The sequence below is a fragment of the Silene latifolia genome, chromosome 5, assembly GCF_048544455.1.
Source record: "Silene latifolia isolate original U9 population chromosome 5, ASM4854445v1, whole genome shotgun sequence".
Classification (NCBI taxonomy): Eukaryota; Viridiplantae; Streptophyta; class Magnoliopsida; order Caryophyllales; family Caryophyllaceae; genus Silene; species Silene latifolia.
In genome coordinates this window covers 78716745-78742661 of record NC_133530.1, presented here as the reverse complement: position 1 = coordinate 78742661, position 25917 = coordinate 78716745, and the positions used below count along the sequence as shown (strand labels likewise).

The 25917-nt window shown below is 39.3% G+C and overlaps 1 protein-coding gene and 1 long non-coding RNA gene across 2 annotated transcripts; one reads left to right on the top strand and one right to left on the bottom strand.

The window, feature by feature from the left end:
- Positions 1-7250: 7250 nt before the first annotated feature.
- On the top strand, positions 7251-8204 carry LOC141655593 (uncharacterized). Its single transcript, XM_074462665.1, has one exon. The coding sequence runs from the start codon at positions 7251-7253 to the stop codon at positions 8202-8204; it is 954 nt and encodes a 317-aa protein (XP_074318766.1).
- A 4375-nt stretch (positions 8205-12579) lies between these two features.
- On the bottom strand, positions 12580-13613 carry LOC141656182 (uncharacterized). The gene is made up of 3 exons (XR_012548403.1): positions 13447-13613; positions 13244-13372; positions 12580-12848 (listed from the first exon to the last, which is right to left on the bottom strand). It is a non-coding gene; the product is annotated as an uncharacterized LOC141656182 (long non-coding RNA).
- Positions 13614-25917: the final 12304 nt, after the last annotated feature.

The following is a 25917-nucleotide window of genomic DNA, read 5'->3' as shown; positions in this document are numbered from 1 at the left end:
TTTGAAAATCGTCATTACGACGGCCTAGAAAGGCGTTTTGGAATGCAACGGTCATCGGAAGACCGAGGTTTGGAAACTGCCATTATAACGGCGCAAAATGGTGTTTTTTGAAAGTTTGAAATGACACGGAAGGACTTATGATCACATAACACATAAGCACTCGCAGTTTCATTATATTATGCATAATGCTGACACGAGTTTTGGCTTAAAAGGGTAGTTTACACACCTAGCCTCGTGCTTGAAGGTGATGAAAGCTCTTTGACGAAACAGAAATGTGTAACGTCAATGGTATGCTTGACTCAATCGGGATTCAAAACGTGGGGATGAGAAAACACACGCCGACGAGACGAGCCAATTGGTCGAAAAAGGGTTAGGTTGTGGGCCGGACAAGGAACCCGACTATGACCGTAATCTCAATTAATGTATTTCAACCAAGACCTCGTTCGAGTCTCACCATCTAGGGATCACAAAGATACAAGTGTCCTAGTTTTCTCCAGTGGAGTCGCCAACCTATGGAGATGGCCCACTTGTGACGCCCAGCCGATCTCTAGGACGCGTCAGCGGTCTCTTTGAAAACCATGCTCGGCGGCGTAAAATTTCTTTCGACCGGATCGTTTTAGATCGTTCGGTTCCGTCTCGACAAGGGTCTCGAAACGATGCAAGAGATGTTCGGAGTCGCCACCAAGCATTTGTGGGATGCTTGAAACCCGTTCGAATCCACTTTATACCTAGGCCAACTAAGGCAAAAAGCGGTGTTTGACATAACTAGGTACTAAGGATAAACTTGATTATAAATCAAGCGTACTACATCGGCATCAAGACGGGGATCAAAATGAGGCACTTCTTCATGTATGTACTCCTTAGAGGCCATGATTGGCCGTGTGTTCTATTCGGCCAAGGTGCCTTATTTCGATTGTTTAGGTGTTTGTTGATGTCTTCCTAGTTTGCTTGTGGTTTTTATTGCAATTAATTTTGTAATCTAACCCATATTTGTTGCAGCGCCGCTAGAGTAAGAACGAAGTTTCTTTCTCTTATATTTGTTTGTTTATTTATGCTAGAATAGCTAAATGGACTCACATGTTTAAATCACTTGACAAAGTTGTGTGCATTTAAACCACTAGAATCAATTGTCACATGTTAGGGTTTAAAATGAATAGATGCATACGACAAATACTAGTTCAGTTAAAATTGACCATTGTTTGATATTAGTAGAGGCTGTTGTTTACAACGGGCGGGGTTGGGTGTTTGAATGAGCTTCCCAACACGTACTTGCACACGAATCCATTTTCTCTAAAACGGTTTCCCAATTTCCTTAATTTGGTGGCGACTCTTTGTGTTTGAAAAACCCCGTGGATACATCAAATTCCCACTTCTACACAATTCCGTCAAATGGTGAATAAAATCTTTCACACACAATTGATTTACACAAAGTGGTTCATACTAAATAAAATCAAAAAGATAACATACTGACTGATATGTTAAATAATTAAGCATCTCCCTAAATTATTTTACAATAATATATTATAGTTTAATATTTTAAAATAGAAACAAAAACAAATAAATCAAGGATTATATACTGGTATAACTTTATTGCGGTATATTCTATAAAAAACAAGTATATCCTATAATATACTACAAAATTATATACTACAAAATTATCGCTCTAAATATTGATTGATGAACGATTTATATAAATAAATAACCTAATAAATACCGTGCGGGATCTTCATTAGTTTAAACTAAAAATAGAAACGACAACATTAAATATTAAATATGTAATAATAAAGGCGTAAAAACATGTATATTTATGGACTCATCAGTACGCATGTTAGACAATTCCCTTATGTGTTTCTCCATTTTGGGCTAGGTTTTTTTTTTTTTCTTGAACTGAGGCTAGGTTTTCTTCATCTTCTGTGTTTTTTTTTCTTTTTAAGATCTTTCATTTCTTTTCGAAAGGATTTATGGTGAAACTTTGTCTTACTAAATCATATTTATCGCGGTTGTAAAGTTTGACATTTTGTAAGAACTATTTTGAGTTTTTATGGAATTGTGTATATTATTCGGCAAAGCGTCTTGCTTCTGACAGGCTAATCCCATCACAAGCTAAAGACCTCTCATAAAAAGGGAGAGGAGACAAGCTGGGGCACCCCCATGTGCTTCCCCATTCACCTCTCATGAGTATTTTGTGAGAGGAAATGGTATCCGTCACAAATTTGTGACGGATATCGCCGTCACAAATGAGATTTTGTGATTATTCGGTAATACCCCAGTTATTTAACGGGTTTTATATAATTATTATTAATTTTAAATAAGCCGAAAATCAGAGGTGTGGTATCTCCCTAGGCTAAATTCCTCAAACTCTCTCATCTACTCCTCAAGTGATCATCCTGCTCTTGTTTTATTTGTACAATATTTTTTTCGACTCATAATTAGATCAAAATGGATCGCTTTACAAGTTTGAGATAAAGATCTTATAACTATTGATAATTAGATTAAATCTTAACTAATATAGCAACCCGTGCTACAATACGGTAATTTTATAAAGGTTAATTCTAGAGATTTAGTGAATTAATATTATTTTAATAAATTGAATATGAATTTAATTTAATGTAGATGTACTTTTATATATAAAACGTAACCATAAGAAATATTCCATATATGGGGCATAATGATTGAAGGCAATATTATTATTAATTGTGTAGAATATTGTAGTAGAAATATTCCATATATGTCTTGACTAAAATATTTTGACTACAATGTAGAAGGGAAATATATTAGAAGGGAATATTCTAGAAGGGAATATTCCGTATGGGGGGAAAGATGAGCGGGAAACTTGAGCGAGAATAATATAGATGTGTTATTCTTTTAGTCTATAGGGGATTATAAGCGAAAATGCTACACATACACATTGTGTACAAAATTTTTGTACACAAACCAATAGCTACGTGACACGTGGCAAACCATAATTAGCTATGTTAGATTAATTTAGGGTTAGGTTAGTCATTTTGCATATATAGTTAATTAATTTATGATTAGTTTTATTTCCTTATTTGATTTATTTTGTTTCCATTTAAATTTAGTCAATTACTTAAAAATAGAATTATTTACAGAATTAATTTTTCACATATGAACTAATGTTGAACAATACCACCACACTTAAGTTTTGGAGTACTCATATGAACCGTTTCTCTCTCTTACTTAGAGAGCTTTTCTCCCAAAAAGGGGAGCTTCTCCACGATTTTCAATTCCTAGCCTGAAAAACCTAGGCTTCGTTTAATTTTCTCCTATTGATCTTGAAAAATCAAACTTTCCTAGCTTATGATTAGTAGTAAGCACAATTAATTGGCTGTTTTTTGGGAATATTCTTTAGAACAACCCTTTTCTGGAAAATCTTTGCTTTTTATCCTCTTGCCCTTTACACTACCCAATAAATTGCTTGATCTTATTCCCTTAAGGCTCAGTTTTTCATCCTTTTGATTGGGGGTTGAAAGCTCCTAGCTCTTCCGTCTAAAAAAGTGGCTATAATTATTACTTCTGCATTTTTTCAATTGGGGATGGAAACCCTAATTTTTTAGGATGAGCTGAAGGGGCGGAGCTGGGTGCGTCTAAATATTTTCAGGTATCCATCAATCATTACAATAAGATAGCTGTTTATTGGGTATCTTTAAGTTTGGGTGGCTCAAGGAGTGTTTAATGTATTGATTGGTGGTTTGGAAGCATTGATTAATACAGACGCTGCTTCTTCCGTCTTGTAACGTGTGCAAGTTCTTTGAGTTTTTCCCTATTTAAGCCACTCATGATGGCTGTTGGTTCTCCATCTCAATCGTCTCACTTCATTAATTTGCTACATTCAAATAACAAGTCAAGATATAAAAATCCGTTTAAAAAATCTTCTTCTTCTTCATCAAATTCTTCGTGTTTAAGTCAGAATATGGAGGGTGAGTTCTTTTCGGGTAACAATGGGAGTGCTCAGGGGATGAATGGAAATGGGGATCTTCATCACTTGCCTGAGGATGCTCCCCCCACTGAGTTTCACCCCACCAATCCTCTTCATGCTAACATATGGAGGTACCCACGTTCAGGAGGGGTCATCAACATTGACCCGGCTGAGTTAGGTAAGTCAAGGGAGTTCTGGGGTAAATGTGTGTTGGGATTTCTGGTCGATTATCGCCTGTTTGAAGCTGAACTGCTCAATGATGTCATAAGACGCAAGTGGACTACTAATGGGACGGTTACGGCCTTTCGTATGGGGGAGGTCTATGTGTTCCATTGTGCTAAGGTGGAGGATATGGAGGCTCTTTTGCAAAGGACTACTGCTACCATTGATGGGGCAGTGATGGTTTTTACGAAGTGGTTCCCTGATACAGTACCACGCACTATCAGATTTCCGTATGCTGAGATTGGGGTTCGTGTTTGTGGGCTGCCCTTTGAGTATCTAACAATGGAGGTTGCCCAGATTGCAGGTAAGCTTCTTAGTCATCAGTACCAGGTTGAACCTTTCCATCTGGTACCTGATGAGGATTATCTGAAGTTGAAAGTGTATTTAAGATTGAATGAACCGCTTATGCCAGGGTTCTTCTTAGCCATGGAGGGGGGGGGGGTACTTGTTATGGGTCCAATTTAAATAGGAGGAGATTTTTAAGTATTGCATTAGGTGTGGTAAAATTGGGCATAAAGGTTCACAGTGTAGAGAGTCTTTAATGACTGTGGTGTCAAGTGTGAATGGTATGTTGGATAGATCAATAGCAAAAGGGTTTCCTGTGTATCAAGCAAACAGTAAGCATACGATGTTCAACTTAGACCTCGGAGCAACACCTTCCACAACTAAGTTTCTGTCTTCTAGAGTTAAACTGGGTACTGGGAGGGGCTTGCCTAGGAGAAGGAGAAGATGGGAGTCCCCTGAGAGGGCAGTTGAGTTTGACTTAGGAATTACTCCAGGGGGAAGGGTGGTACCTGGGATGATTTTTGCTGTAACTGCCCAACCCTTTGCTGGGCCGGTGGTCTTCCAGGCTGGTAATGGAGAAGGGGATCAAGGGGTTGATGTGGGTGGATATGGAGTTGCTGCTGCTGGGGTTGGTGGTGTTAGGGGTGGTGGTGGTTCTACAGGTAGACATCCTAATACTACTGTTAATGATGGGATTGGTACTAGCAGGGATGTTGTGATGATGGAGGTGCAGGGAGCTGGAAGTGAGGATGTAAGGGGAGGAGTGAATGTTGAGCTGTCACAGGATGTTGAAATGGTTCCTGTGAATCATTTATCTATTGGTGGGGGTGTTCCTGGAGCAGGGGGTGGCTGGATGAAGACAACTTAAATAATGAGGAGTTTCACTCTGCAGGGGAGGAATTGGAAGGGGCTGTTGAACCTAATCTGCTGCAACAAGGTGTTCTGGTGCAATTACAAGCTGAGGATCCCTATGTTGTTTATTCAAGGCAAGATTGTTTGAGTGGCTTGGTGGATAGGGACCAGAGGATTCAGGATGCTATCTTGAACAGAATTGAGGGGGATTTGGACTGGGCAAGGATGGAAGATGAACAAAGGGGATATAATCAGACTTTTCAACCGCCTGCAGGGGGCTTGCCTAATTGGTACCATCATCCAGATGGCCATACAATTAGGGAGGTGGGTCAAAGTTCTAGAGCTGTCAAAGTAACCACAACTGAAGAGGAGATGATGGGTGTGCTTGGTGGGTCTGGGGATGCTGATGATTTTTCTGCAGAGGCTGAAGGAGGAACAAAGAGTGATGCTGATGATATGGTTGAAGCTGATGATGAGGTGTCATCAGGTTCTGAGAGGCCTGTTAATCATGCTCTCACTGATAGTGGAATTAATTCCACTCAAGCATCAGATTCCACTCAAGCTTCAGATAATGACAGTGGTAGGGAAGTTATTGTTATCTCCTCTGATGAAACTACTGGTGTTTCAATGGCTGAGTCTGAGAAGATGCAGGTGTCATTGGGTGAGGGTGCTGAGGCTGGACAGCAGGGCTCAAATGGGAATGCACATGTTTCTGATGCTCCTATGCTGGCCAATGCACCTGCTGTGTTCAGTTCAGCGGCTATCATCAAGAAGGGGAAAGAACTGGATGAGGGATCCTCTAATCTGGTTCCATTGGAAGTTTTAATGCAGAATGCCCATTCTAGGGAGGATGAGCAGGTTCAAGTGGCCCATGGTAGAGGTAAGAAGCTGAGATTGTTTGATATTCCGCCTGTTGGGAATAAAGCCAAGTTATTTGCTGAGATACCAGTGGGGAGCAGCTCTGATGGATGCTTGGGCTTGGCTGATGTGTATCATTTGTCTGACTTACGTGAGGATTATAAGGAAGATATAGTGGCTGCAAGGAAGAGGAAGTGTTGTTCTGATGCAGGGGATTATATCCTTCCAGAGGAGGCCAAGTTATCTTTGGGAAATGCAATAGCTTATCTTTATGGGTTGGCTAAGAAGAGTAGGGTCTGCAAAGGAGTACCAGGGACAGAACAAGGCAGGTCAGGGGCAGAAGCTTTAAGGCAGTCCTGGGGTTTCAGGGTCAATGTTGAAGATGTGATAATGGTGGACTCGAGTGATTCATCAATGCCTTCTGTAAATGGTGGAGATGGAGCTGAGGATTTGGATGGCGTTGCGGAGGTTGGGCCTTCACAACCTCCTCTATCGCCATGAGGGGTCTTGTGTGGAATTGTAGGGGTCTCAATAATACACTCTCCCCTACAATTCCGAAAATAAGAGCGTTGTTAGGTAGTAATTTTTATGATTTTGTTTTTCTTATGGAAACTAAATGTAGTTCGAGTCATATCTTTCCTATGTTTCGGTCCTTTGGCTTCATGGAGAATTTTGGGGTGGATGCGGTTGGAGCGGGGGGGTTGTGGGTGAGGTGGAGAAGGGAATCAAAGATGAAATTAATCATGGCTTGTAATAATTTTATTATCCTATTAGTGGAAAAATATAATGGACGTTTCTGGTATATTGTGCTCTTTTATGGTGCTCCGAGTGTTCATATGAGGGCATCGGTTTTCTTGAATTTGGAACAAGGGATGGATACGTGTAAACTTCCCTTTCTTATAGTTGGGGATTTTAATCAAGTTGACTACCGGTGTGATAAGTTAAGTGCTAGTCAACGACCAATTGAAGGTGCGGAGGAGTTTAATCTCTGGAAATTAAGGAATGAGCTCGTGGACATTCCTTTTAAGGGACCGCGTTTTACATGGTGTAATAATAGAAAGGGAGAAAAGAGGGTTATGAAAGGTTGGACAAAGCTATGGGGTCTAAGGATTGGTTATCTCTTTTTCCGGATACGGGTCTCAAACACTATCCGATTCAAATTTCGGATCATGCCCCGATTGAGGTTGATCTTAATCTCACTTGCATGGCCGGAAAACGACATTTCAAGTTAGATGCCTGGGCTTTGGATTTTGAGGAGTGTTTGGATAAGGTTCGGCTTGTTTGGGGCGCTACAGATGGTGGTTCTCCGGCGTACCGTCTAACGAGGAAGCTAACCAGAGTGCGGAGCTGCGTTAAAAAATGGACTTTGGATAAGAAAGCGGAATGGAATGCCAAGTGGGATGACTTTGATCGACAGTTAGAGCAGGGGATTTATATAGCGTGTAACGGGGGAGGGGAGGAGGAGTATATGAGAGTGAACGAGGAGCTCCGGGCATATGCTGCAGCAAAATTTTGGAAGCAACGAGCAAAGATTAAGTGGACAGTAGAGGGGGATACCTGTACAAAGTTCTTCTTTATTTGGGTGAAGGGTAGGGCTGGACGGAATTTTATTCATGGGATAAAAGGGGAGGATGGTCAATGGAAATATGAAGAGGAAGTCGTCAGTGGAGCTTTTCAAAGCTCTTACATGGATTTATTTCGGGCCTCAAGCAATGGTGTCAGTTCGAGAGAGTCTACGGAACTAGATCGAATCATAGGACAATTAAAGTTTCAGGTGACTCAAGATGAGGCGGATAGGCTATCCAGGCCGTTCACTGCAAAAGAGATATGTGGCGCTGTTTTTCAAATGGGGGCCTTTAAAGCTCCGGGTCCTGATGGTATCCCTGCTTGTTTTTATCAAAAATGTTGGTTCATGGTTAAGCATGATTTTACTAAGGCGACACTATCTATTCTAAATTGGGGGATGGTCTTGAAGGAACTTAATAGAACTTTTATCACACTTATCCCAAAGAACGACGCTCCTAAGGGTCTCGGGATTACAGCCAATTAGTTTATATAATGTGATCATGCGGGTGATTACTAAGTGTATTGCCAATCGACTTGCAAAAGTTATGGGTACGCTTGTTAGTGAAACCCAAAATGCTTTCCTTCCGGGCAGAAGTATCAGTGATAATATTTTGTTAGCCCATGAAGCAGTTCACAGTGTTTCGTGTTATAAGAAGGTCTTACAAGGGCGATGCGTGTTCAAAGCAGATATGAGTAAGGCGTATGATAGAATAAGGTGGGATTTCCTAGAGTTGATTCTGGTCAAAATTGGCCTTCCGCTAAAGATGGTGAGACTTATTATGAATTGTGTTTCCTCTGTAAGTTATGAGATTCTTTTTAACGGGACACCGCTCCCACAATTCAAACCTAAGTGTGGGCTAAGACAGGGGGATCCTCTGTCTTCGTATCTCTTTCTTCTTTGTATGGAGGTTCTCTCGGCAAATATTGAACATGCGCAGGAGGCAGGCAGAGTGCACGGGTTTAAATTATGCAGAGGGGTACAACCTATCACACACCTGTTTTTTGCTGATGATGCGGTTTTCTTCTTCAAGGATAAAGGAAGGTCGGCTTCGCATCTCATGAAGATTATCAACGACTATTGTGAGGCTTCAGGACAGAAGATTAATCCGGAGAAATCAGGAATCATCTTTAGCCCAATATGACGCTTGCGAAGGCCCAAAACATTCTCAGAACCTTCAATGTTCGGAGGAATAAAGGTATTGGCAAGTATCTCGGTATCCCGGCGGAGTTTCAGGAGTCGAAGAAAGATATCTTCCAAGCTTTGGTGGATCATATAACAAAGAGGATCTCTTCTTGGAATGGCATTTTTCTTTCACCGGCGGGACGCTTAACCCTAATTTCATCAGTCCTATCCAATCTCTCAAATTATTTTCTATCGGTTTTTAAAATTCCGGTAAGTGTGGCGAAAAAGATTAATTCTCTTTTGGCACAATTTTGGTGGACGGGTTGTAAGTTAGGGAAGAATGTTCACTGGTGTAGTAAAAACTTTCTGAGTCTTCCAAAGAGTGTAGGAGGTTTGGGGATCCGTAACATTGAATGCTTGAATCAGGCTTTGCTGGCAAAGCATGGATGGAGATTAGCTTCCGGGGATAAATCGCTATTCAGCACGGTATTCCGGCAAAAGCTTTTTGGATCGCAGGTTTTTGATCCTGAGAAATTGCCGTGTAAAGGGACCAGTGGATCATGGGGTTTGCGTAGTATTCTCCATGGTTTTCATAAGATCAAGGAATTCTTTGGATGGAAGCCGGGGCAAAACTCGAGTTTAAATGTCTGGATTACACGATGGGTGGGAGGTGCATGTCCGGAGCCTAAAGATAATTGCCTTGGTCACGAAAATGTACATATGACTAACTTACAGGTGAGGAATCTCTTGCTACCTAATGGGATGTGGAATGAACTTTTTGTCCGGGCGTTGTTTCGGGAGGAATTTGCAGAGAGGATACTGGCAACACGGGTTAGGCCAACATCCTTAGGTGATGGGATTTATTGGCCATTCACTAAGGATGGAGCTTTTACGGTTAAGAGTGGATATGGTCTGATCTTTGAAGAGTATATGACTAGGAAGGGTACGGTAAAAGATAAAGCTAGAATTGGCAATCGTGGAAAGATCTTCTGTCGAAAGCAGTTATGGAGCCTTCCGGTCCCTAACAATTGGAAAATTCTTCTGTGGAGAATCATCACGAATACACTCTCTGTGGGGAACGAATTTCGGAAACGAAATATGGAGTTGGATGTGTCCTGTGGTTTGTGTGGTGCTTACCAAAATCAGTTGGAGACTGTCGAACACCTGTTTAGGGATTGCGAGGTTTCCGCTAGAATTTGGGCGGGAACTGACTTAGGTATTAAAGTTGATGGGGCGAAGTCTTTAACCGTGACTGACTGGATCATTTATTGGATTCGGTACCTGGCGAGGCAGGAAGGAGGGGTTAAGAGGGTTATTCTTTTCATATCAATCCTCTGGGGTTTATGGACCATTCGTAACAAGGTTAAATTTGAAGGATTGACTACGAACCCTCACCTTTTGTTTGAAAGGATGATTGATTTGATCAATGAAAAGGTACGCATCCTATGTGAGCAGGTGGATGGCAAGGGGTCGAAGGCAGGGTCGACAAGGAATGCTGGGGTGCCATTGGAAGAGACTAGCGCGGATTTAAGAGACGGGCACCCTTTCCAAATGATTGGGATGTCGACTCAGTGTATTGTACTAAGGGTTAAGGTAGATGCTAGTTGGGAACGATCTTATAGGGCGGCCATTGGTTGGGTGGCGTACGATGGGTCGGGGAATGAGTTTTTTCGACGGCAGGTAAGAACTAGAGCGGAATCAGCATTGCAGGCGGAAGCGATGGGTATCTGTGATGTTCTTGGGTGGGCATGTTCTGGGGGTTTTTTCCACCTGAGCATCTCATCCGATTGTTTACAACTTATCAATCAACTTGCAGGAGTAGCGAAGACTGATCATTTGATTACCGGTTTGTTGGAGGAAATGCGTGGTCTTGCGAGTTTTTTTCATTGTTTATGTTTTAATTTTATTCCGAGACATCTTAATAGTGTCGCACATGGCCTGGCGCGACAGGCCATTCGTATGTAAACCCTTTCTTTACAGCTGTCAAAAAAAAAAAAAAAAAAAAAAAAAAAAAAAAAAAAAAATCACATATGAACTTTACTCTTTCAGATACGCTTTGTCATTAACTTTCCCTCTAATACCCTTCTAATCTCAACTCTAATCAAACTAACTCTTATTTTTCCCATTAATCTAATCGCTCAAATTTCAACATAGGTTAATTCTCTAATTTAATTTATTTTGTTAACAATTGTTAATGTTATTTACTGTAATTTTTTTTATCGATTATTAAAAATAATTTTTTTGTTAGCTACTCCTATAATATTGAAAATAGGGTTTATAAGATAATTGTTATTAGGAGTGGTGGCTGGTGCGACCTTCGCAGACCGAGAAGATCGAGGCTGCATGGTGTGGATGATGATGCGTGGTGGCTGGGTGGTTGTGCGTGAAATAGAGAATTTGTGTGTGGTGGTGCGGTGGTGGTGATAAGGAGATGACGATCGTTAATACCCACATCGCCAAGACACCAATAGTGAAATAAATTCTTCCATCATCAGATGGAACAACAAGAAATTGAAGTAAAATTGATTTTAATGAAGATACAAGTGATATAAAAACTACAAATTGCTTTTATGGACCACCAACTCTTCCCCTACTTTTGAGTTTTGATAACATACGAGGCTTATGATTGATGAAATTTTTGTCCAATACAAATACATGAATTTTATTAATAGAATTTAATTAGGAATTGATTATTTGAATAAAATTAGGGTTCAAATAATTACGTTTTTTTCGAAAAATAAATCAATTATAAAAATAATAATTACTAAATCAGAAAAAACAAAGTAATTCCTAAATTCCTTTAATCAACCTCTAAAATAGTTGAATCTAAATTGGGAATTTAGAAAAATAAATGAAATATAAAAAAAACTAACCAGAAAAAAGAAATTATCCATAAAAAAAACTAACCATAAATTAGTTAACTATATTTGCAAAATGACTAACCTAACCCTAAATTAATCTAAGATAACTAATTATAGTTTGCCACGTGTCAAGTAGCTATTGGTTTGTGTACAAAAATTTTGTACACAATGTGCATGTGTATCATCTTCCGATTATAAGAAGTGGGGTGGTTTATCAGTTGCACGAACGGAGAAGCTTATTGCATCGTTCTTGCGGTAAGGGGTTGTATGTAATTCGAGTAAATGCTTTTACCAAATTGAATTAATAATGAGAAGAATATTGGATGTTGGACTGTAGATCATAGGCCAAACTAATTTAAAAGTCAATGTGTTATTCACTTTTTATGTCTACTTCTTTTAGGCCGCAAATTTTAATTAGCTTTTCTTTCTTATTCAAGACAACCATAATGTTAGTTATTAGTTGCTATTAGTTGCTGCAATTTCATCAAGCGTAACTGAACAAGTAATTGTCGGTCGGTCTATTATTTCATTATTGCTTAGTACTAGTACTTTACAGAAGTCATTTAGGTCTTGGTTTCTTACATTATTATTTCAAACATTAGACATCAATATTGTTAATCTTATAATTAATTAATAGTCAATTTAGTTTTGTTTGACAGATTACATTGCTTACATCAATCTATCTTGAATCAGTAAAGTATAGTAAAATTCGCCTAATTCACCATTCTTCCTCATCGGTGCTTATAAGTTAATTTACTATGAACTTGAAACATTCAATACACATAATGAAAAACAATAGGCTTTTAGATTAAAAAGACTAGATAGCACATTTAAGAGTATGCATAAGTAGTAAAACAAGAGGCGAACAACACCCTTCTGAAATGGTGCAATAACAAGCAAGAAATACGGTAAGAACAAATCAAATTAAAAATATGAAAATTACAAGAAAAAATAGAAAGATTTAACATAATGAAAAACGTATATAGGTCCCTCATCAAGTTTTGTTCATAGCATGTCCTGATTTTGTTGAGTACTCAGTACTCGCAACTGCCACTGAAAAAACCTGAGCAATAAAGTTTTCCGCAACATTTCTGAAAACTGATCTTTGAGCATGATTCATTTTCTTTCTTACATCCGCTGTTCTCTGTCAAATTAAATCACAACATTAGGCACTTGGGCATCATTTGTAATTTTGTATGTTAAGGCTATGCATCAATGCATTTCATTATTTCAAGTACAATTTTACTTATTTTCCTTTATAATATATATAGTTCGGTTTTTCAACTCATATTTTTATTACGACACGTATTAAAAAACAATAACATAATCAATCACAATAATATCTCACGAGAAATTAAAGTTTCTAATACTCATTTTCACCATATTCCTCGAAATATGTTTCTTTAAAATCACACGCTAAATAAATCGTATACAAATCCGTGTCATTTTGATCAAATATTTTTTTTTCGCCATGATATGCACATTTTTTTAAAACTTATTTCGACAATAGGGTATGTCACATTATTATGTACTACGTACCTTTTTGGCATTTGCCTCCCAAAATGTCATCTCTATTATTACAAAAGGATCCCGCACAACAACGTTTAAAAAGGCCACATTCTTCATCAATATCCGAACATCCTTGTGCTTTCTCGCCCATAAATTGAACTGAAATATTTATGAATAAATATTACTACAATCTTGATATCAATTTTAAAATGTAAGAAAATTAGTACAATTACCTATTACAAGGATGAGAAGAATCGCCAACATGGTATTCTTGTATGAAATGAGCTTGCCCTCCATTTTCTAAATAACTATTGTAAATACTAGTAGTTTTCTTTCGTCTTTTAGTACGTACTACAAAGACTAGATATTATCTTGTTGAGTATGTGGTTCATTACCAATTCACAACTATTTATACAAGATTTTTATCACAAATGACGAGCTACAATAATGTTAATATATTTGTACATACAGCTCAAAGTCAATTAGCTGTCAAAAAAAAAAAAAAAAGCTCAAAGTCAACTACCAGAAAAGGTAATGCCAAAACGTGCTTAAGAGTATAAGACTATCTTGTTAAACACAAAAAGGTGATGCCAAAACGTGCTCAAGAGTAAAAGATTATCTCGTTAAACACAAATAGGTGTAGTTATTGTGTTATTGGGTGTAGGAATCTTACATGTGACCATTGTCCATTTCTTCAAGTAACAAGATTATAAAATAATAGGACCATTTCAATTATATAGAAATAATTATAAAATATATATGGAAATCTAATAAAATACAATATTTACATATTATTTATCATACTGAAATATAGGACCATTTCATTTGTATCCGATCGAGATGCGAGGTATAGAAAGAATGTGGTAAAGTTGTATGGGTACCGAAAGACTGTGTATCGGATTGAGTTTGAACAACTTTCTGAGTTTAGATTTTTTTTGGCTTGGTGGTGTTGCACTCTAGAGGATAGCATTTTGAATGCTGGCAATAAGGTGGCAGAGCAAGGGTGGTTCGATCGGTGTTAGAAGTAGGCTGGTAAGGGCGTTTTCCAGAGTATTTTGGTAAGGGCTAGTGTGACAGGGGGTTATGTGGGGGTGGTTTGACTGGGCTTCTAGTGGGCTTTGTGGTTTCTCTGTATACCCGACACTCACTCAAAGACACGCGAGAATGAAGAAAGCAAGAAAACACGAGACTTAACTGTCCTAGCTAGTCGGAACCGACGACCCATCGCGGCCAGGTTCACCCTCCAAACAGGTCAGGAGCCTGACCCTCCCGACCAGGGGCGAACTGTCTTGGTATATTTTACCGAATATGTTAATTTAGGGTTAAAGCGGTCTAATATGTTAATCGTGTGATTTTGTATGCGATTGGCCGATTTTAATGCAAATAGTAAAGAACGTAAATAACGATTTGACACAAGAGAGTTGGTGATGCGGAAAAACCAATGTGGAAATGACCGCGGGAAGGACACGGTATCCTTCCAAGTATTCCACTAGCAAATTGGGTAAATTAGTTCACGAGTACAAGAGGAACAGGACGGCAGAATTGCTCGTGCTAGGGTATATTTCGTGTGTTTGTGTGTATGAATGAATCCTCTTTCTTTGCCTTTCTCCGCCTTATATAGGACTAAACCCTAATAGAGTTCAGCTTACTTGTTCTCTAAGGCAACTATTGTCCATTTGATGGGCTTTCTATTCAGCTCCCCTAGACCTCCTTGACCTGCTCCCCGTGACCCGTGGACCCTCTTCTTTACTTAGTCAAATAACCGAGCTCATAAGGCCGGCCTTTAGCCCAGGTGTTCCTCCGTTGGCCCAATATGCGAAATAGGGTCCAAACAGTTTGCCCCTAATTTCTTGCGAGACACGCTTCAAGCTAACGAGCAGGAAATTATCTGATCAAAACTCGTATAACTGCTTGTTTAGCTTCCCGTGCACGCCCCATCATTGCTTTAACCTCCCCCTATCAATGCGCCCACTTTCCTAATTAATAGCTTCACACCCTCTCCCTCTCTCCTACTTAAACTCCAACCGCCCAACTCTCTCCCTCTCTCCTCCATTACTCTTTAAACCCCCAAAATTTTCAAAACCCTTTACCTTTTCTTCCTTCTCCGTCTTCTTTGTCTTCTGGAAATCGTCACTCTCGCCGGATCTTCAATTCCCGACTTCAGGTAACCTACCTTCTTGATTAATAAATTTTAATTATCGTCTTCGCACATTATGGGTAAAACTCATCAAGCCTCTTCTTCTTCCCCAATTAATTATCTTGAACCCGATGAGTATTTATCGTCCCAAAACGTCTTGAAACACCCTCATTATTGCGACTCCACCCTCACCGCTGACGACATCCCTTTAATCAAAGAGTATCTAGTTGACGGGGTGGTGATTCACATCCCCACTCCGGGTCAGAAAGCAGACGACTATAGAAAGGGTTGGGTATGGATGTACTCGTCGTTCAAGTATGGTCTTCGTTTCCCTTTCCCTGAGATGGTTCAGGAATTCCTCTACTTGAATCATCTCCCCATGGCCTAAATATCCCCATATGCATGGGGGATTCGAGGTCTGTTCCCTTGGCAAGGGCCAATACTCCTTTAGGGCTCGTCCCGGTTGTGAGACCTTCCTGAAACTAACATCTAAGTCAAAGGATGAGGGATGGTATATAGAGTTCTTCTATGTCAAAGTGGACTCCATCAATGTTCCTGCTGACTACGTCTTCGAAATCTGGAATCTGAGAAAGACTAAGCCGTTCTCTAGATATTTCTTGCCTTCTTGCATTGCTCACCCTCTTACCTGTACTTGTGTGCAACCCCCAATAACCCAAAGGCTTTTGAAGACGAAGTTGCCTTTGTCAGTAAGCTGTACTCCCTTCCTCTTGATAACAGGAAGTTTACTGACCTGCTCCCTGACTTCTCTCCTACTGTGTAACACCCGCGATTTTAACTTAATGGGTAATTTATTAAAATCGCTAATTTAATAATACTCAATTCTATTTGGCACATTATTTATTTGGTTTCATACTTTCAAAGTCGTGCTTTAGTTTCATAAAAATCAATTTGGTTTTATTTTAGCCCGAAAACCCCTTAAAAGTCGTACTATGGGTCTTTATAGTGCAAAACAAAGTCACAAACCAAATGCCTTTGTTATTGGGCCAAAACAAACATATTGACCATCTTTAAGACAACAAAACCTCCGTCTTTTAAGGTTTTCCCTTCCATTTTTCAGCAACTTTTCTTCATCTTCTTCCCTTGTAAACATGAGATTTCCACCATTAAAATCTCCAAACTCCAAAACCTTAAGACGGATACCATTTCTTCGTTTCTCAACAAAATACTATAATTTTTGTACCAATCTTCTCCGCTCGTTCTCCTCCTACTTTCAATGTAAGAAAAACCTTACCTTTTGAATATTTTGGAAAATCCATCTTTTGTGAGATGAGTTTTATAACTCCCTCTTGTAAACGTGTCTCTAGGTGGAAGCTTTAGTATTCCGGAGTAGCATTTAGTCGGAATCGTATCCTTGAAGAGCTAAAAGATAACAGTGATAGGTTACTCGATATTATATCAAATTTGTGTGCTTAATTGTTGTAGTTTAGTCTTTTGGATGTTAAAGTTGGAATATCTACATGTGTTGACATGTTTCTTGCTTGATAAATTGATGTATGGATTTGTCTGGAAAAATTCTAGTATGTGGCTATGTGTTGGTTCAATTTGATGAAACGGGTTGTTTACATATGTTCATTAGAGTATAATTCGTCTTAATTATGCCATGGTAAAATGTTTAGTTGATTCATGAGAATTATTGGTTGGAAATATTGATATTGGAACAATTGGGTAACGTTGGTCACTTGGATATGTAAACTATTGGTTTCCATCTCAAGTATACATATGGAATTTCTTGTTAATTACATGTTCTTATTCAATTGGGTAAGTTATTCTCGAAGTATATGAACCCGTCTCATGGAATGACCTGGGCACGACAGGCTAAGCAGGGCACGACACGGTTGGCACGTGTAGCTAGCTACTTCGTTTCTGCACCTCTCGCAAAACACCCAGTTATGATTGGGCCGCATGTTTAGCATATGTCGCGATTTTATGACGTTTGGTAAATCAGTTACTAAAGGTAACTCGTACACTTGTGTCTCCCCTTGGTTGTCATCTAGGTGTCATTACGTTCGTTTTGACAGTAATTAGAGTACATTTAGAGTCCGGGTCTGGAGTAAAACACAAAGAATCGATTTTTGGACATAAAATATGCTTGAAAACAGTTGCTCAAATGCAAAGAGTTGAGTGAATGGGATATGAATTAAACCAAGCACAAATTCAAGGTTTAAGACTAAGAGCTTGTTCAAGAACCTAGCAATGAACTCACTCAGCCCCTAGCACTAAGCAAAGGAGGATTTTCTTGCACTAAGCAAAGAATTTAAGAGAGAAAAACTAGGTTTTCACTTGTATTAAGGTTCAATCAAATCTGAAGTTCTCTTGTGTCTAGCTTGGTTTATATAGATTAAGGCTTACAATCTTGACCTTTGATTACAAGTTACATCTAAGGGACACAAAATAAGCTGCTAAAGAGACATAAAACGACAGCCAAGGACCATACACAATGCTGAAATTGAAAATGACATAAAGCAAATAAATGATAAAGTAAACTAATAGTCCAACCCTCCTTGTTTGTTAGCTCAACTCCTTACTTATGATATATAGACTGATTTGAAGGCTTTTGGAACCGTGTATGACTCCTATGCAGCTCCCAAAAGTCTTTTGAGCTTTGTTTGATCAAAAGAGGAAAGGTTGAGAGTGACATTTAGCTCATTGTTCAAAACTAGGTCCCCTTGTACCTTTACAATGATTCTTCAACTAATTTCTGAATGGTAGCTCTAGGAGATAAAAGATCCTACACAAAAATGTCCCAAACTCACCCAAGATAAGAATTAGGACGGTTGAAGCCATGACTTCTTAGACGGTTTTGGAGTTAGACCTCAAATTATGACAAGGTCCAAAACCGGATGAACTAGGGCCTTTCTCGGTTTGATTCTTTTCAATCTCCCCTTCTTGAAAAGGATTTGCCCTCAAATCCTCGAGCTAATCCTTCTCAATCTCTTCATAATAAAGACTTAAATCTCCAATATTAAAAGTTCTATGGACACCATATTCTCCGGAAAGGTTGATCTTATATGCATTGGACCCGAACTTCTCAAGTACTTCGAATGGACCATCAGCTCTAGGCATGAGCTTATTCTTCCTTTTTTCTGGAAATCTTTCCTTTCTCAAGTGTATCCAAAAAAGATCTCCAGGTTCAAAGCTTTTGTTTCCCTTAGCACCCTTGGACTTGGCCTTATGAGCCTCATTAGTCTTCTCGATTTGCTTCTTGACTTGTTCATGAATATGGAGCATTTGTTCAACTCTCTTCTTAGCATCATAATCAATGGCATTCCTTTTGATGGGTGCCAAATCATTAGGCATCATAGGATTCACGCCATAGACCACTTCAGAAGGAGACTTGCCCGTGGTTGTGGAAGGTGCTCGGTTGAAGGCAAACTCGGCTTGAGCTAGCTTGAGGTCCCAATCTTTTAATGACTTAGCAACTGTGCATCTATGGATCATCCCCAAGGTCTTGTTGGTAACTTCCGTTTGCCTATCAGTTTGAGGGTGATGGGAGATGCTAAACAAGAGCCTTGTTTTGAGTAGCTTCCATAAGGTCCTCCAAAAATGACTCATGAACTTGGAATCCCTATCCGAGACAATGGACTTAGGATACCATGGAGCTTGACCACTTCTTTGAAATAGAGCTCAGCCACACTAGTTGCATCTTCGGTTTTCTTACAAGCAATGAAATGAGCCATTTTGCTTAACCTATCCACAACCACCATGATTGAATCTTTCCCTCTTTGAGTTCTTGGTAAAGCAACAACAAAATCCATGCTTATGTCTTCCCATGGTTGATTTGGAACTGGTAAAGGAGTGTAGGGGCTTGTTTGGAAATAGGATTTTGATTGTTGACAAGGAGCACACCTCTTGATCACACCTTGGACATCCCCAAGCATCGTAGGCCAATAGAATTTCTCTTGGAGTATGCCATAGGTCTTTTGAATGCCAAAGTGCCCGGCAAGACCATTGGAATGAACTTCCCTTATCAATAAACTTCTATAATGTCCCCTAGGCACACACAGTCTATTTCCAAAGAATAAGAACCCATTTTGAACCAAGTATTTGCTCTTAAGCTTGATTCGGCCAGATTGAAGGAGCTCCCATTCTTCTTTAAAATCAAGATCCTCCACATAAAACTCTTTCATGTTCTCGAACCCAAGGACCCTTTGCTCCATGAAACTCAACATAATGAACCTCCTAGACAATGCATCAGCTACTATATTGTCTGTCCCCTAGATATACTTGCTTAAAAAATTGAAGGAGTGTAGGAACTCCACCCATTTAGCATGCCTATGATTGAGCTTGTGTTAGCCATTAATGTATTTGAGAGCCTCATGATCCGAATGCAGAACAAATGGTCGTGGTTTCAAGTAGTGGCTCCAATGGGTCAAGGCTTGAACAATAGCATATAACTCCTTATCATAAGTTGAATAATTGAGCTTGACACCACTCAATTTCTCACTAAAGTAAGCAATGGGTTTGCGTTCTTGCAAGAGGACAGCCCCAATGCCAATACCACTAGCATTGCACTCTACTTGAAACAACTTATCAAAATTTGGCAAGGAAAGAATTGGAGACTCACAAAGCAGCCCCTTAATAGCTTGGAAGGAGCTCTCGGCCTTATCATTTCACTTGAACTCCCCTTTCTTCATACACTCAGTTATAAGAGCCGTTATGGTGCTGAAATCTTTGATAAACCTCCTATAAAAAGAGGCTAACCCATTAAAGCTCCTCACATCCGTGATATTATTTGGAGTAGGCCATGTTTTGATAGCTTTAACCTTCTCTTGATCAACTAGAATGCCCCGGACAGAAATGATAAAACCTAAGAATTGAACCTCACTTTGCATAAAAGAACACTTCTCTAGCTTGCCATATAACTTGTGCTCCCTAAGTGTTTCAAACAACACTTGCAAATGCTTGAGGTGCTCTTCTTTGGAAAGACTATAGACCAAGATATCATCAAAGTAAACAACCATAAATCTGCCCAAGTAAGGCCTAAGTACCTTGGTCACGAATCTCATGAAGGTACTTGGTGCATTAGAAAGACCAAAGGGAATCACAAGCCACACATATAACTCATGCTTAGTTTTGAAAGCCGTTTTCTATTCATCTTCTTCCTTGATCCTTACTTGGTGATAGCCTTGCCTATCAATCTTTGAAAACAATTGAGCTCCACTAAGCTCATCCAAGATGTCATCAAGCCTAGGTATGGGAAATCTATACTTGATGGTAAAGTTGTTGATGGCTCTAATATCCGTACACATCCTCTAAGACCCATCTTTCTTTGGCACTAAGAGGGCCAGGACAGCACACGGACTAAGGGACTCTCTTACAAAGCCTTTGCTCACAAGCTCTCCAATTTGTTGTTGTAGTTCTTGAGTAGCTTTAGGATCACTTCTATAGGCAGCCTTGTTTGGTAATGTAGCACCCGGAATGAAATTAATTTGATGCTCAATGCCCCTAAGAGGAGGCAAGCCACTTGGAAGCTCATTTGGGAACACATCTTCATAGGATTGGAGAAGCTCTTGGACCTCTTTAGGAAGTGAAATATTATGCCCAAAAGCCACATGTTTTCCAACAAGAGCATAGACATCCTCATCACCCTTTAACTTTTGAAGCATCTCGGCCTTATTGATCAACAATACCTCTCTTGAAGGTTCAAGCATGGATGGTGGTGTAGTATGCTTAAGAACGGGTGGAAGTGGTGTTAGAATGACCTTTCTTGAGCCAAACTTGAAGGTGTAAGTGTTGTCTCTCCCATGGTGTACCGAATCCCTATCAAACTCCCAAGGTCTACCAAGAAGAAGATGACAAGCATCCATAGGTAGAACATCACAAAGGGCCTCATCCGAATAGTTCTTACCAATGGAGAAGGACACTAGGCATTGCTTATCCACTCTAACTTCAGCCCCTTTGTTAAGCCACCTCAATTTATAAGGACTAGGATGGTCTTGTGTAGGCAATGATAGCTTCTTAATGAGGGTACTAGAATCCAAATTGGTACAACTCCCTCCATCAATGATAAGATTGCAAACTCTTACCTTAATGGTGCACTTAGACCTAAAAATTTGTTGTCTTTGGTCCATTTCCAAGGGTTGGGGTTGGGTATGCATCACTCTCCAAGTAACCAAGCTAAGACCCGCATCCAGTATGACCGAATCAGCCTCCTCATGGTCCGTCCCCTCCTCATCCTCATCACACACAAGGATCTCATCATCACCCCCAATGAACCTCTTCAAAGCTATTAAGGGCTCTATTGGTTGGGCATTCTTTAGCAAAGTGACCATAACCTTGGCATTGGTAACACTTTTTGAGAGGCGTAATCTTTTTTTGTATGGTTTCAGGTGCTTTTCCTTTGTCAAGTATGGAGGGCTTATTTTGAGAGGTGGGTTCATTAATTTTGACACCGGTTGGAGGTTTAAAGTAGAGGTGGAAAACGGGTCAATCAGATCAGTTTTGGTTCGGGTTCTTTCGGATCGGGTTATTTCGGTTTATCTTTTTTTTCGATTTCAGTTCAGTTCAACTAAGGTTGAATTCAGTTTTCACTTTTAATCGGTTGTAGATATTTCGGATCGGTTCAGGTTCGAGTTGGGTCAATATCAGAGCAAATAAAGTTCGAGTCGGGTTAATATCAGAGCAGATGAGATTCGAGTCAGGTCATAATCGGATCAGATGTCAAGGGGTTAGGTCTTTATTCAAAACATTCGATATAATACGAATATTTTTTTTTAAAAAAAGTAATAAATAATGTTTTTTTATATAACTACGATATAATATTAATTCATTGACATCAAATGGGTGACACTCATGTACAAAAAGACACCCTAGATGTGACGCCTAGGTACATTAGGGTCATTTCGGGTTTCAATGTTGGGTTTCTGTCATCAATGTACTGTTTGAAAACGGTTCCGGTATATATCAATTCGGATTAAAACAATTCAGGTTGAAACAGTTCAGGCTAATTCGATTTTGGGTCTATTTCGGATATTATAAATTCGGTTCGATTTCGAATCAATTCAGGTCAATTCAAGTTTCGGGGTGAAGTTCAGTTATACCTTTCGGGTGTACGGTCAGGTGTCGATTCAGGTATTTTGATAGGTTTTTCGAGTTCAGTTTACTTTTGCCAGGTCTAGTTTAAAGGGGGTTGTTTTGGCGGCTGGTTTGGTGGTTATGGTCTTCCCCTTACCCAATTTCTCAACCCTTAAAGTCAAGTTGACGGCTTCATCAAAGGACCATACTTGTTGTATTCGAACCCTATGAGCAATCTTAGCATCTAAACCTTCAACAAACCTAGAAATCTTTTGTTCGGGCTTTTCATTGAGTTCACATTGCAAAGTAAGTTGTTCAAAGTCTCTATGATATGACTCAAGTGGTTGTTGGTCTTGTTTAAGTTGTGTGCGCTTAATGAAAATGTCTTGGGTGTACTCTTTAGGTATAAACTTCTTATTAAGCTTCTTTTTAAGTTTTAACCAAGACTTAATAGGTTCCTTACCCTCCCTTCTTCTCTGATTTTTTAAGTTCTCATACCAAAGGAATGCATAGCCTTTGAGTTTCAAGATTGCAACTTTAAAAGCTTTGCTATCGAAATAACCTTTAAACTTAAAGACTCTTTCAATGGTCCTTAACCAATCTAACAAATCCTCGAGGTTTAAACTACCATGAAAATCAGGAATCCCTACCTTTAAGTCTTTGTTGGGCTCTCCTTGAAATGCCTCGGTCATGGAGTCCTCCAACTCTGAAAACGCCTCTTCCTCACGGCCACCATGAGCTCGTCCTCCTCCCATGAGGCCATGGCCTCTACCCCTGCCTCTAGGTGGTCTCCCACCCCTTGGTGTTGTTGGAATGTTAGCCATTTTGGTGTTGAAAGCATCTAGTAACAAGTCACATTTTTCAGAAAGTTGTGTCATTTGGCCCTCAATTTCGATGAGCCTCTCTTCACTCATGGTTAGTTTTTGTGTTTTCAAAGTATTTAGGGTATAATGAACTCACCAAGAAAGGCTTTTTCCCAAGACCAACACAACAATGGAATTGTGTTATAACCTGGCTCTTGGTACTAATTTGGAGTAAAACATAAAGAATCGATTTCTGGACAGAAATTGTGCTTGAAAACAGTTGCTCAAATGCTAAGAGTTGAGTGAATGGGATATGAATTAAACCAAGCACAAATCCAAGGTTTAAGACTAAGAGCTTGTTCAAGAACCTAGCAACGAACTCACTCAGCCCCTAGCACAAAGCAAAGGAGGGTTTTCTTGCACTAAGCAAAGAATTTAAGAGAGAACAACTAGGTTTTCACTTGTATTAAGGTTCAATCAAATCTGAAGTTCTCTTGTGTCAAGCTTGGTTTATGTAAACTAAGGCTTACAATATTAACCCTTGATTACAAGTTACAGCTAAGGGACGCAAAATAAGCTGCTAAAGAGACATAAAACTGCAGCCAAGGACCTTACACAATGATGAAATTGAAAATGACATAGAGCAAAGAAATGATAAAGTAAACTAATAGTCCAACCCTCCTTATTGGTTAGCTCAACTCCTTATTTATGATATATAGGCTGATCTGAAGGCTTGTGGAACCGTGTATGACTCTTATGAAGCTCCCAAAAATCTCTTTAGCTTTGTTGGATCAAAAGAGGAAAGGTTGAGAGTGACATTTAGCTCATTGTTCAAAACCGGGTCCCCTTGTACCTTTACAATGATTCTTAAAATATTTTTTGAATGGTAGCTCTAGGAGGTAAAAGATCCACACAAAAACGTCCCAAACTCACCCAAGATAAGAATTAGGACGGTTGGAGACATGACTTTGCAACAGGAGTTGAAGCATAGGTTTATCATGGTATTTCCAAAGAAAACAATCTAAGAGATAGTCCACATTTGAGTACATTTCAATGGAAGAAAGCAAGCTTCTATATAGCTTTCAGAAATATCATTACAGCAGGCCTAATTTCGAAGCTCTATATCTCAAGTTGTGCTCATGCAAAGCTTTTGATTCTTATGTCATTGGAAAGCTTGGGATCTTAGCTAAACAATGGATTTTGAATCACCACTATATCAGGTCCATAGCTTGAGTTGCAAACAGACTACGCATTACTAGACAGCCCATGACTTATGTGTACTTAAAGTTCAATAACTCAAGCTTTACTCAACGTTTAAGGTTGATTCTTTTTGCATATGAAAGTTAACTTTATTAGATTTGATTTGAATCATATTGGTCATCTTGACTCAAACTCAGCTAGGAAATATGAGGGTTCAAAGTCACTGCTTTTCCAGGGAAATAATGCTGAACATCCATAATTGACCTATTGTCACTCAAACTTGGATATTTGGAGTTCTAGGTTACGTCTATGGGTGATTCCAATTGGAGAGCAAATCTAACTCCTTTAGCTTTCATATGGTACCTGGAAAGTGTCCTCTCTCAATAGGAGCTAAGAGTTATGGCTTCTACAATATAGAGCTAAATCCTGAAATGTCATTGATAAGGCTGTTTTGTACCTGTGTGCAACAAGGGTTTGCAAGTCCACTTTCCTTGTCTTAAAGGGCACGTCCAAGTTATCCTATAATCCTCAAAGAGTTCTAATGTCATGGAGTGGAGGAAGAGAAGTCTTGTTTCAGAATAAGAAGACTTTTTGCATATGAAAAGCAAACAACAATTTCTGAACATTGAAAGTGACCTCCTGTGGTCCTCCTTTTGGGTTGTTGTTTCTTTCCTTTGCTTTAAAGTTGCACCTGCCCCAAGCCACGACACTTCTATGATCTTAGAGCCCTTGTTCTGCAAAGGACCTCACCTACTCACATCCCAAAACAACAGGAACAACCAGCCACCTTTATTACTTTATGCTTTATTATTTTCTAGTTAGTTTGCTTGTCTTGTATTCAACTTTGTGTAAGATACTTAAGCTGTTTGTTGTAGTCTTTTGTAGGCCTTTTGTAGCCCTTAGATGTAGCTTGTAATCAAGGGTCAAGATTGTAAGGCTTGGTCTATATAAACCAAGCAAACCTAATGAGAATTTCAGATTTGAGTTGATGAAAAAACCCGAGTTTGAAAACTGAGTTTTCTACTTAAAATTCTTATTGCTTAGTGCGGAAAACCCTCCATTTGCTTAGTGCTTTGGGGCGGAATTTAGTCCTTGCTTCGTGATCTTGGACGACATTCCTAGGCTTAGGCTTGCTTCGTGATCTCGCCTAAGTCATATCCTTGTTTGGTTCATTGTTTTTCGTGTCCATTTCAGTCACAAACACAACCCATTTTCGAGTCTAATTCTGTCCAAAATCGAGTCCTTGACGTTTTACTTCAAATTGGTTATCAGAGCTTTGGTTGAGTGTTCATCTTTCCTAACTACATCTAAAACTACAAAAACAACCCAATGAGTGAAGAGAGGTTTTCAAAGCTTTGGTTTGTTTCTTGAAAAATTAGTTTAACTTAAGTTGTTGTCATTCTGATTTTTCATGGAAAAATCAGTAGCTATTGGTGTTGTACCCTATGTTCCATGCTCAAAGATGAAGCCTTGTGATCTTGGTTCCATTTCCAAGTCATTAGAAGCAGCTATGATGAAGTTGCAAGCTC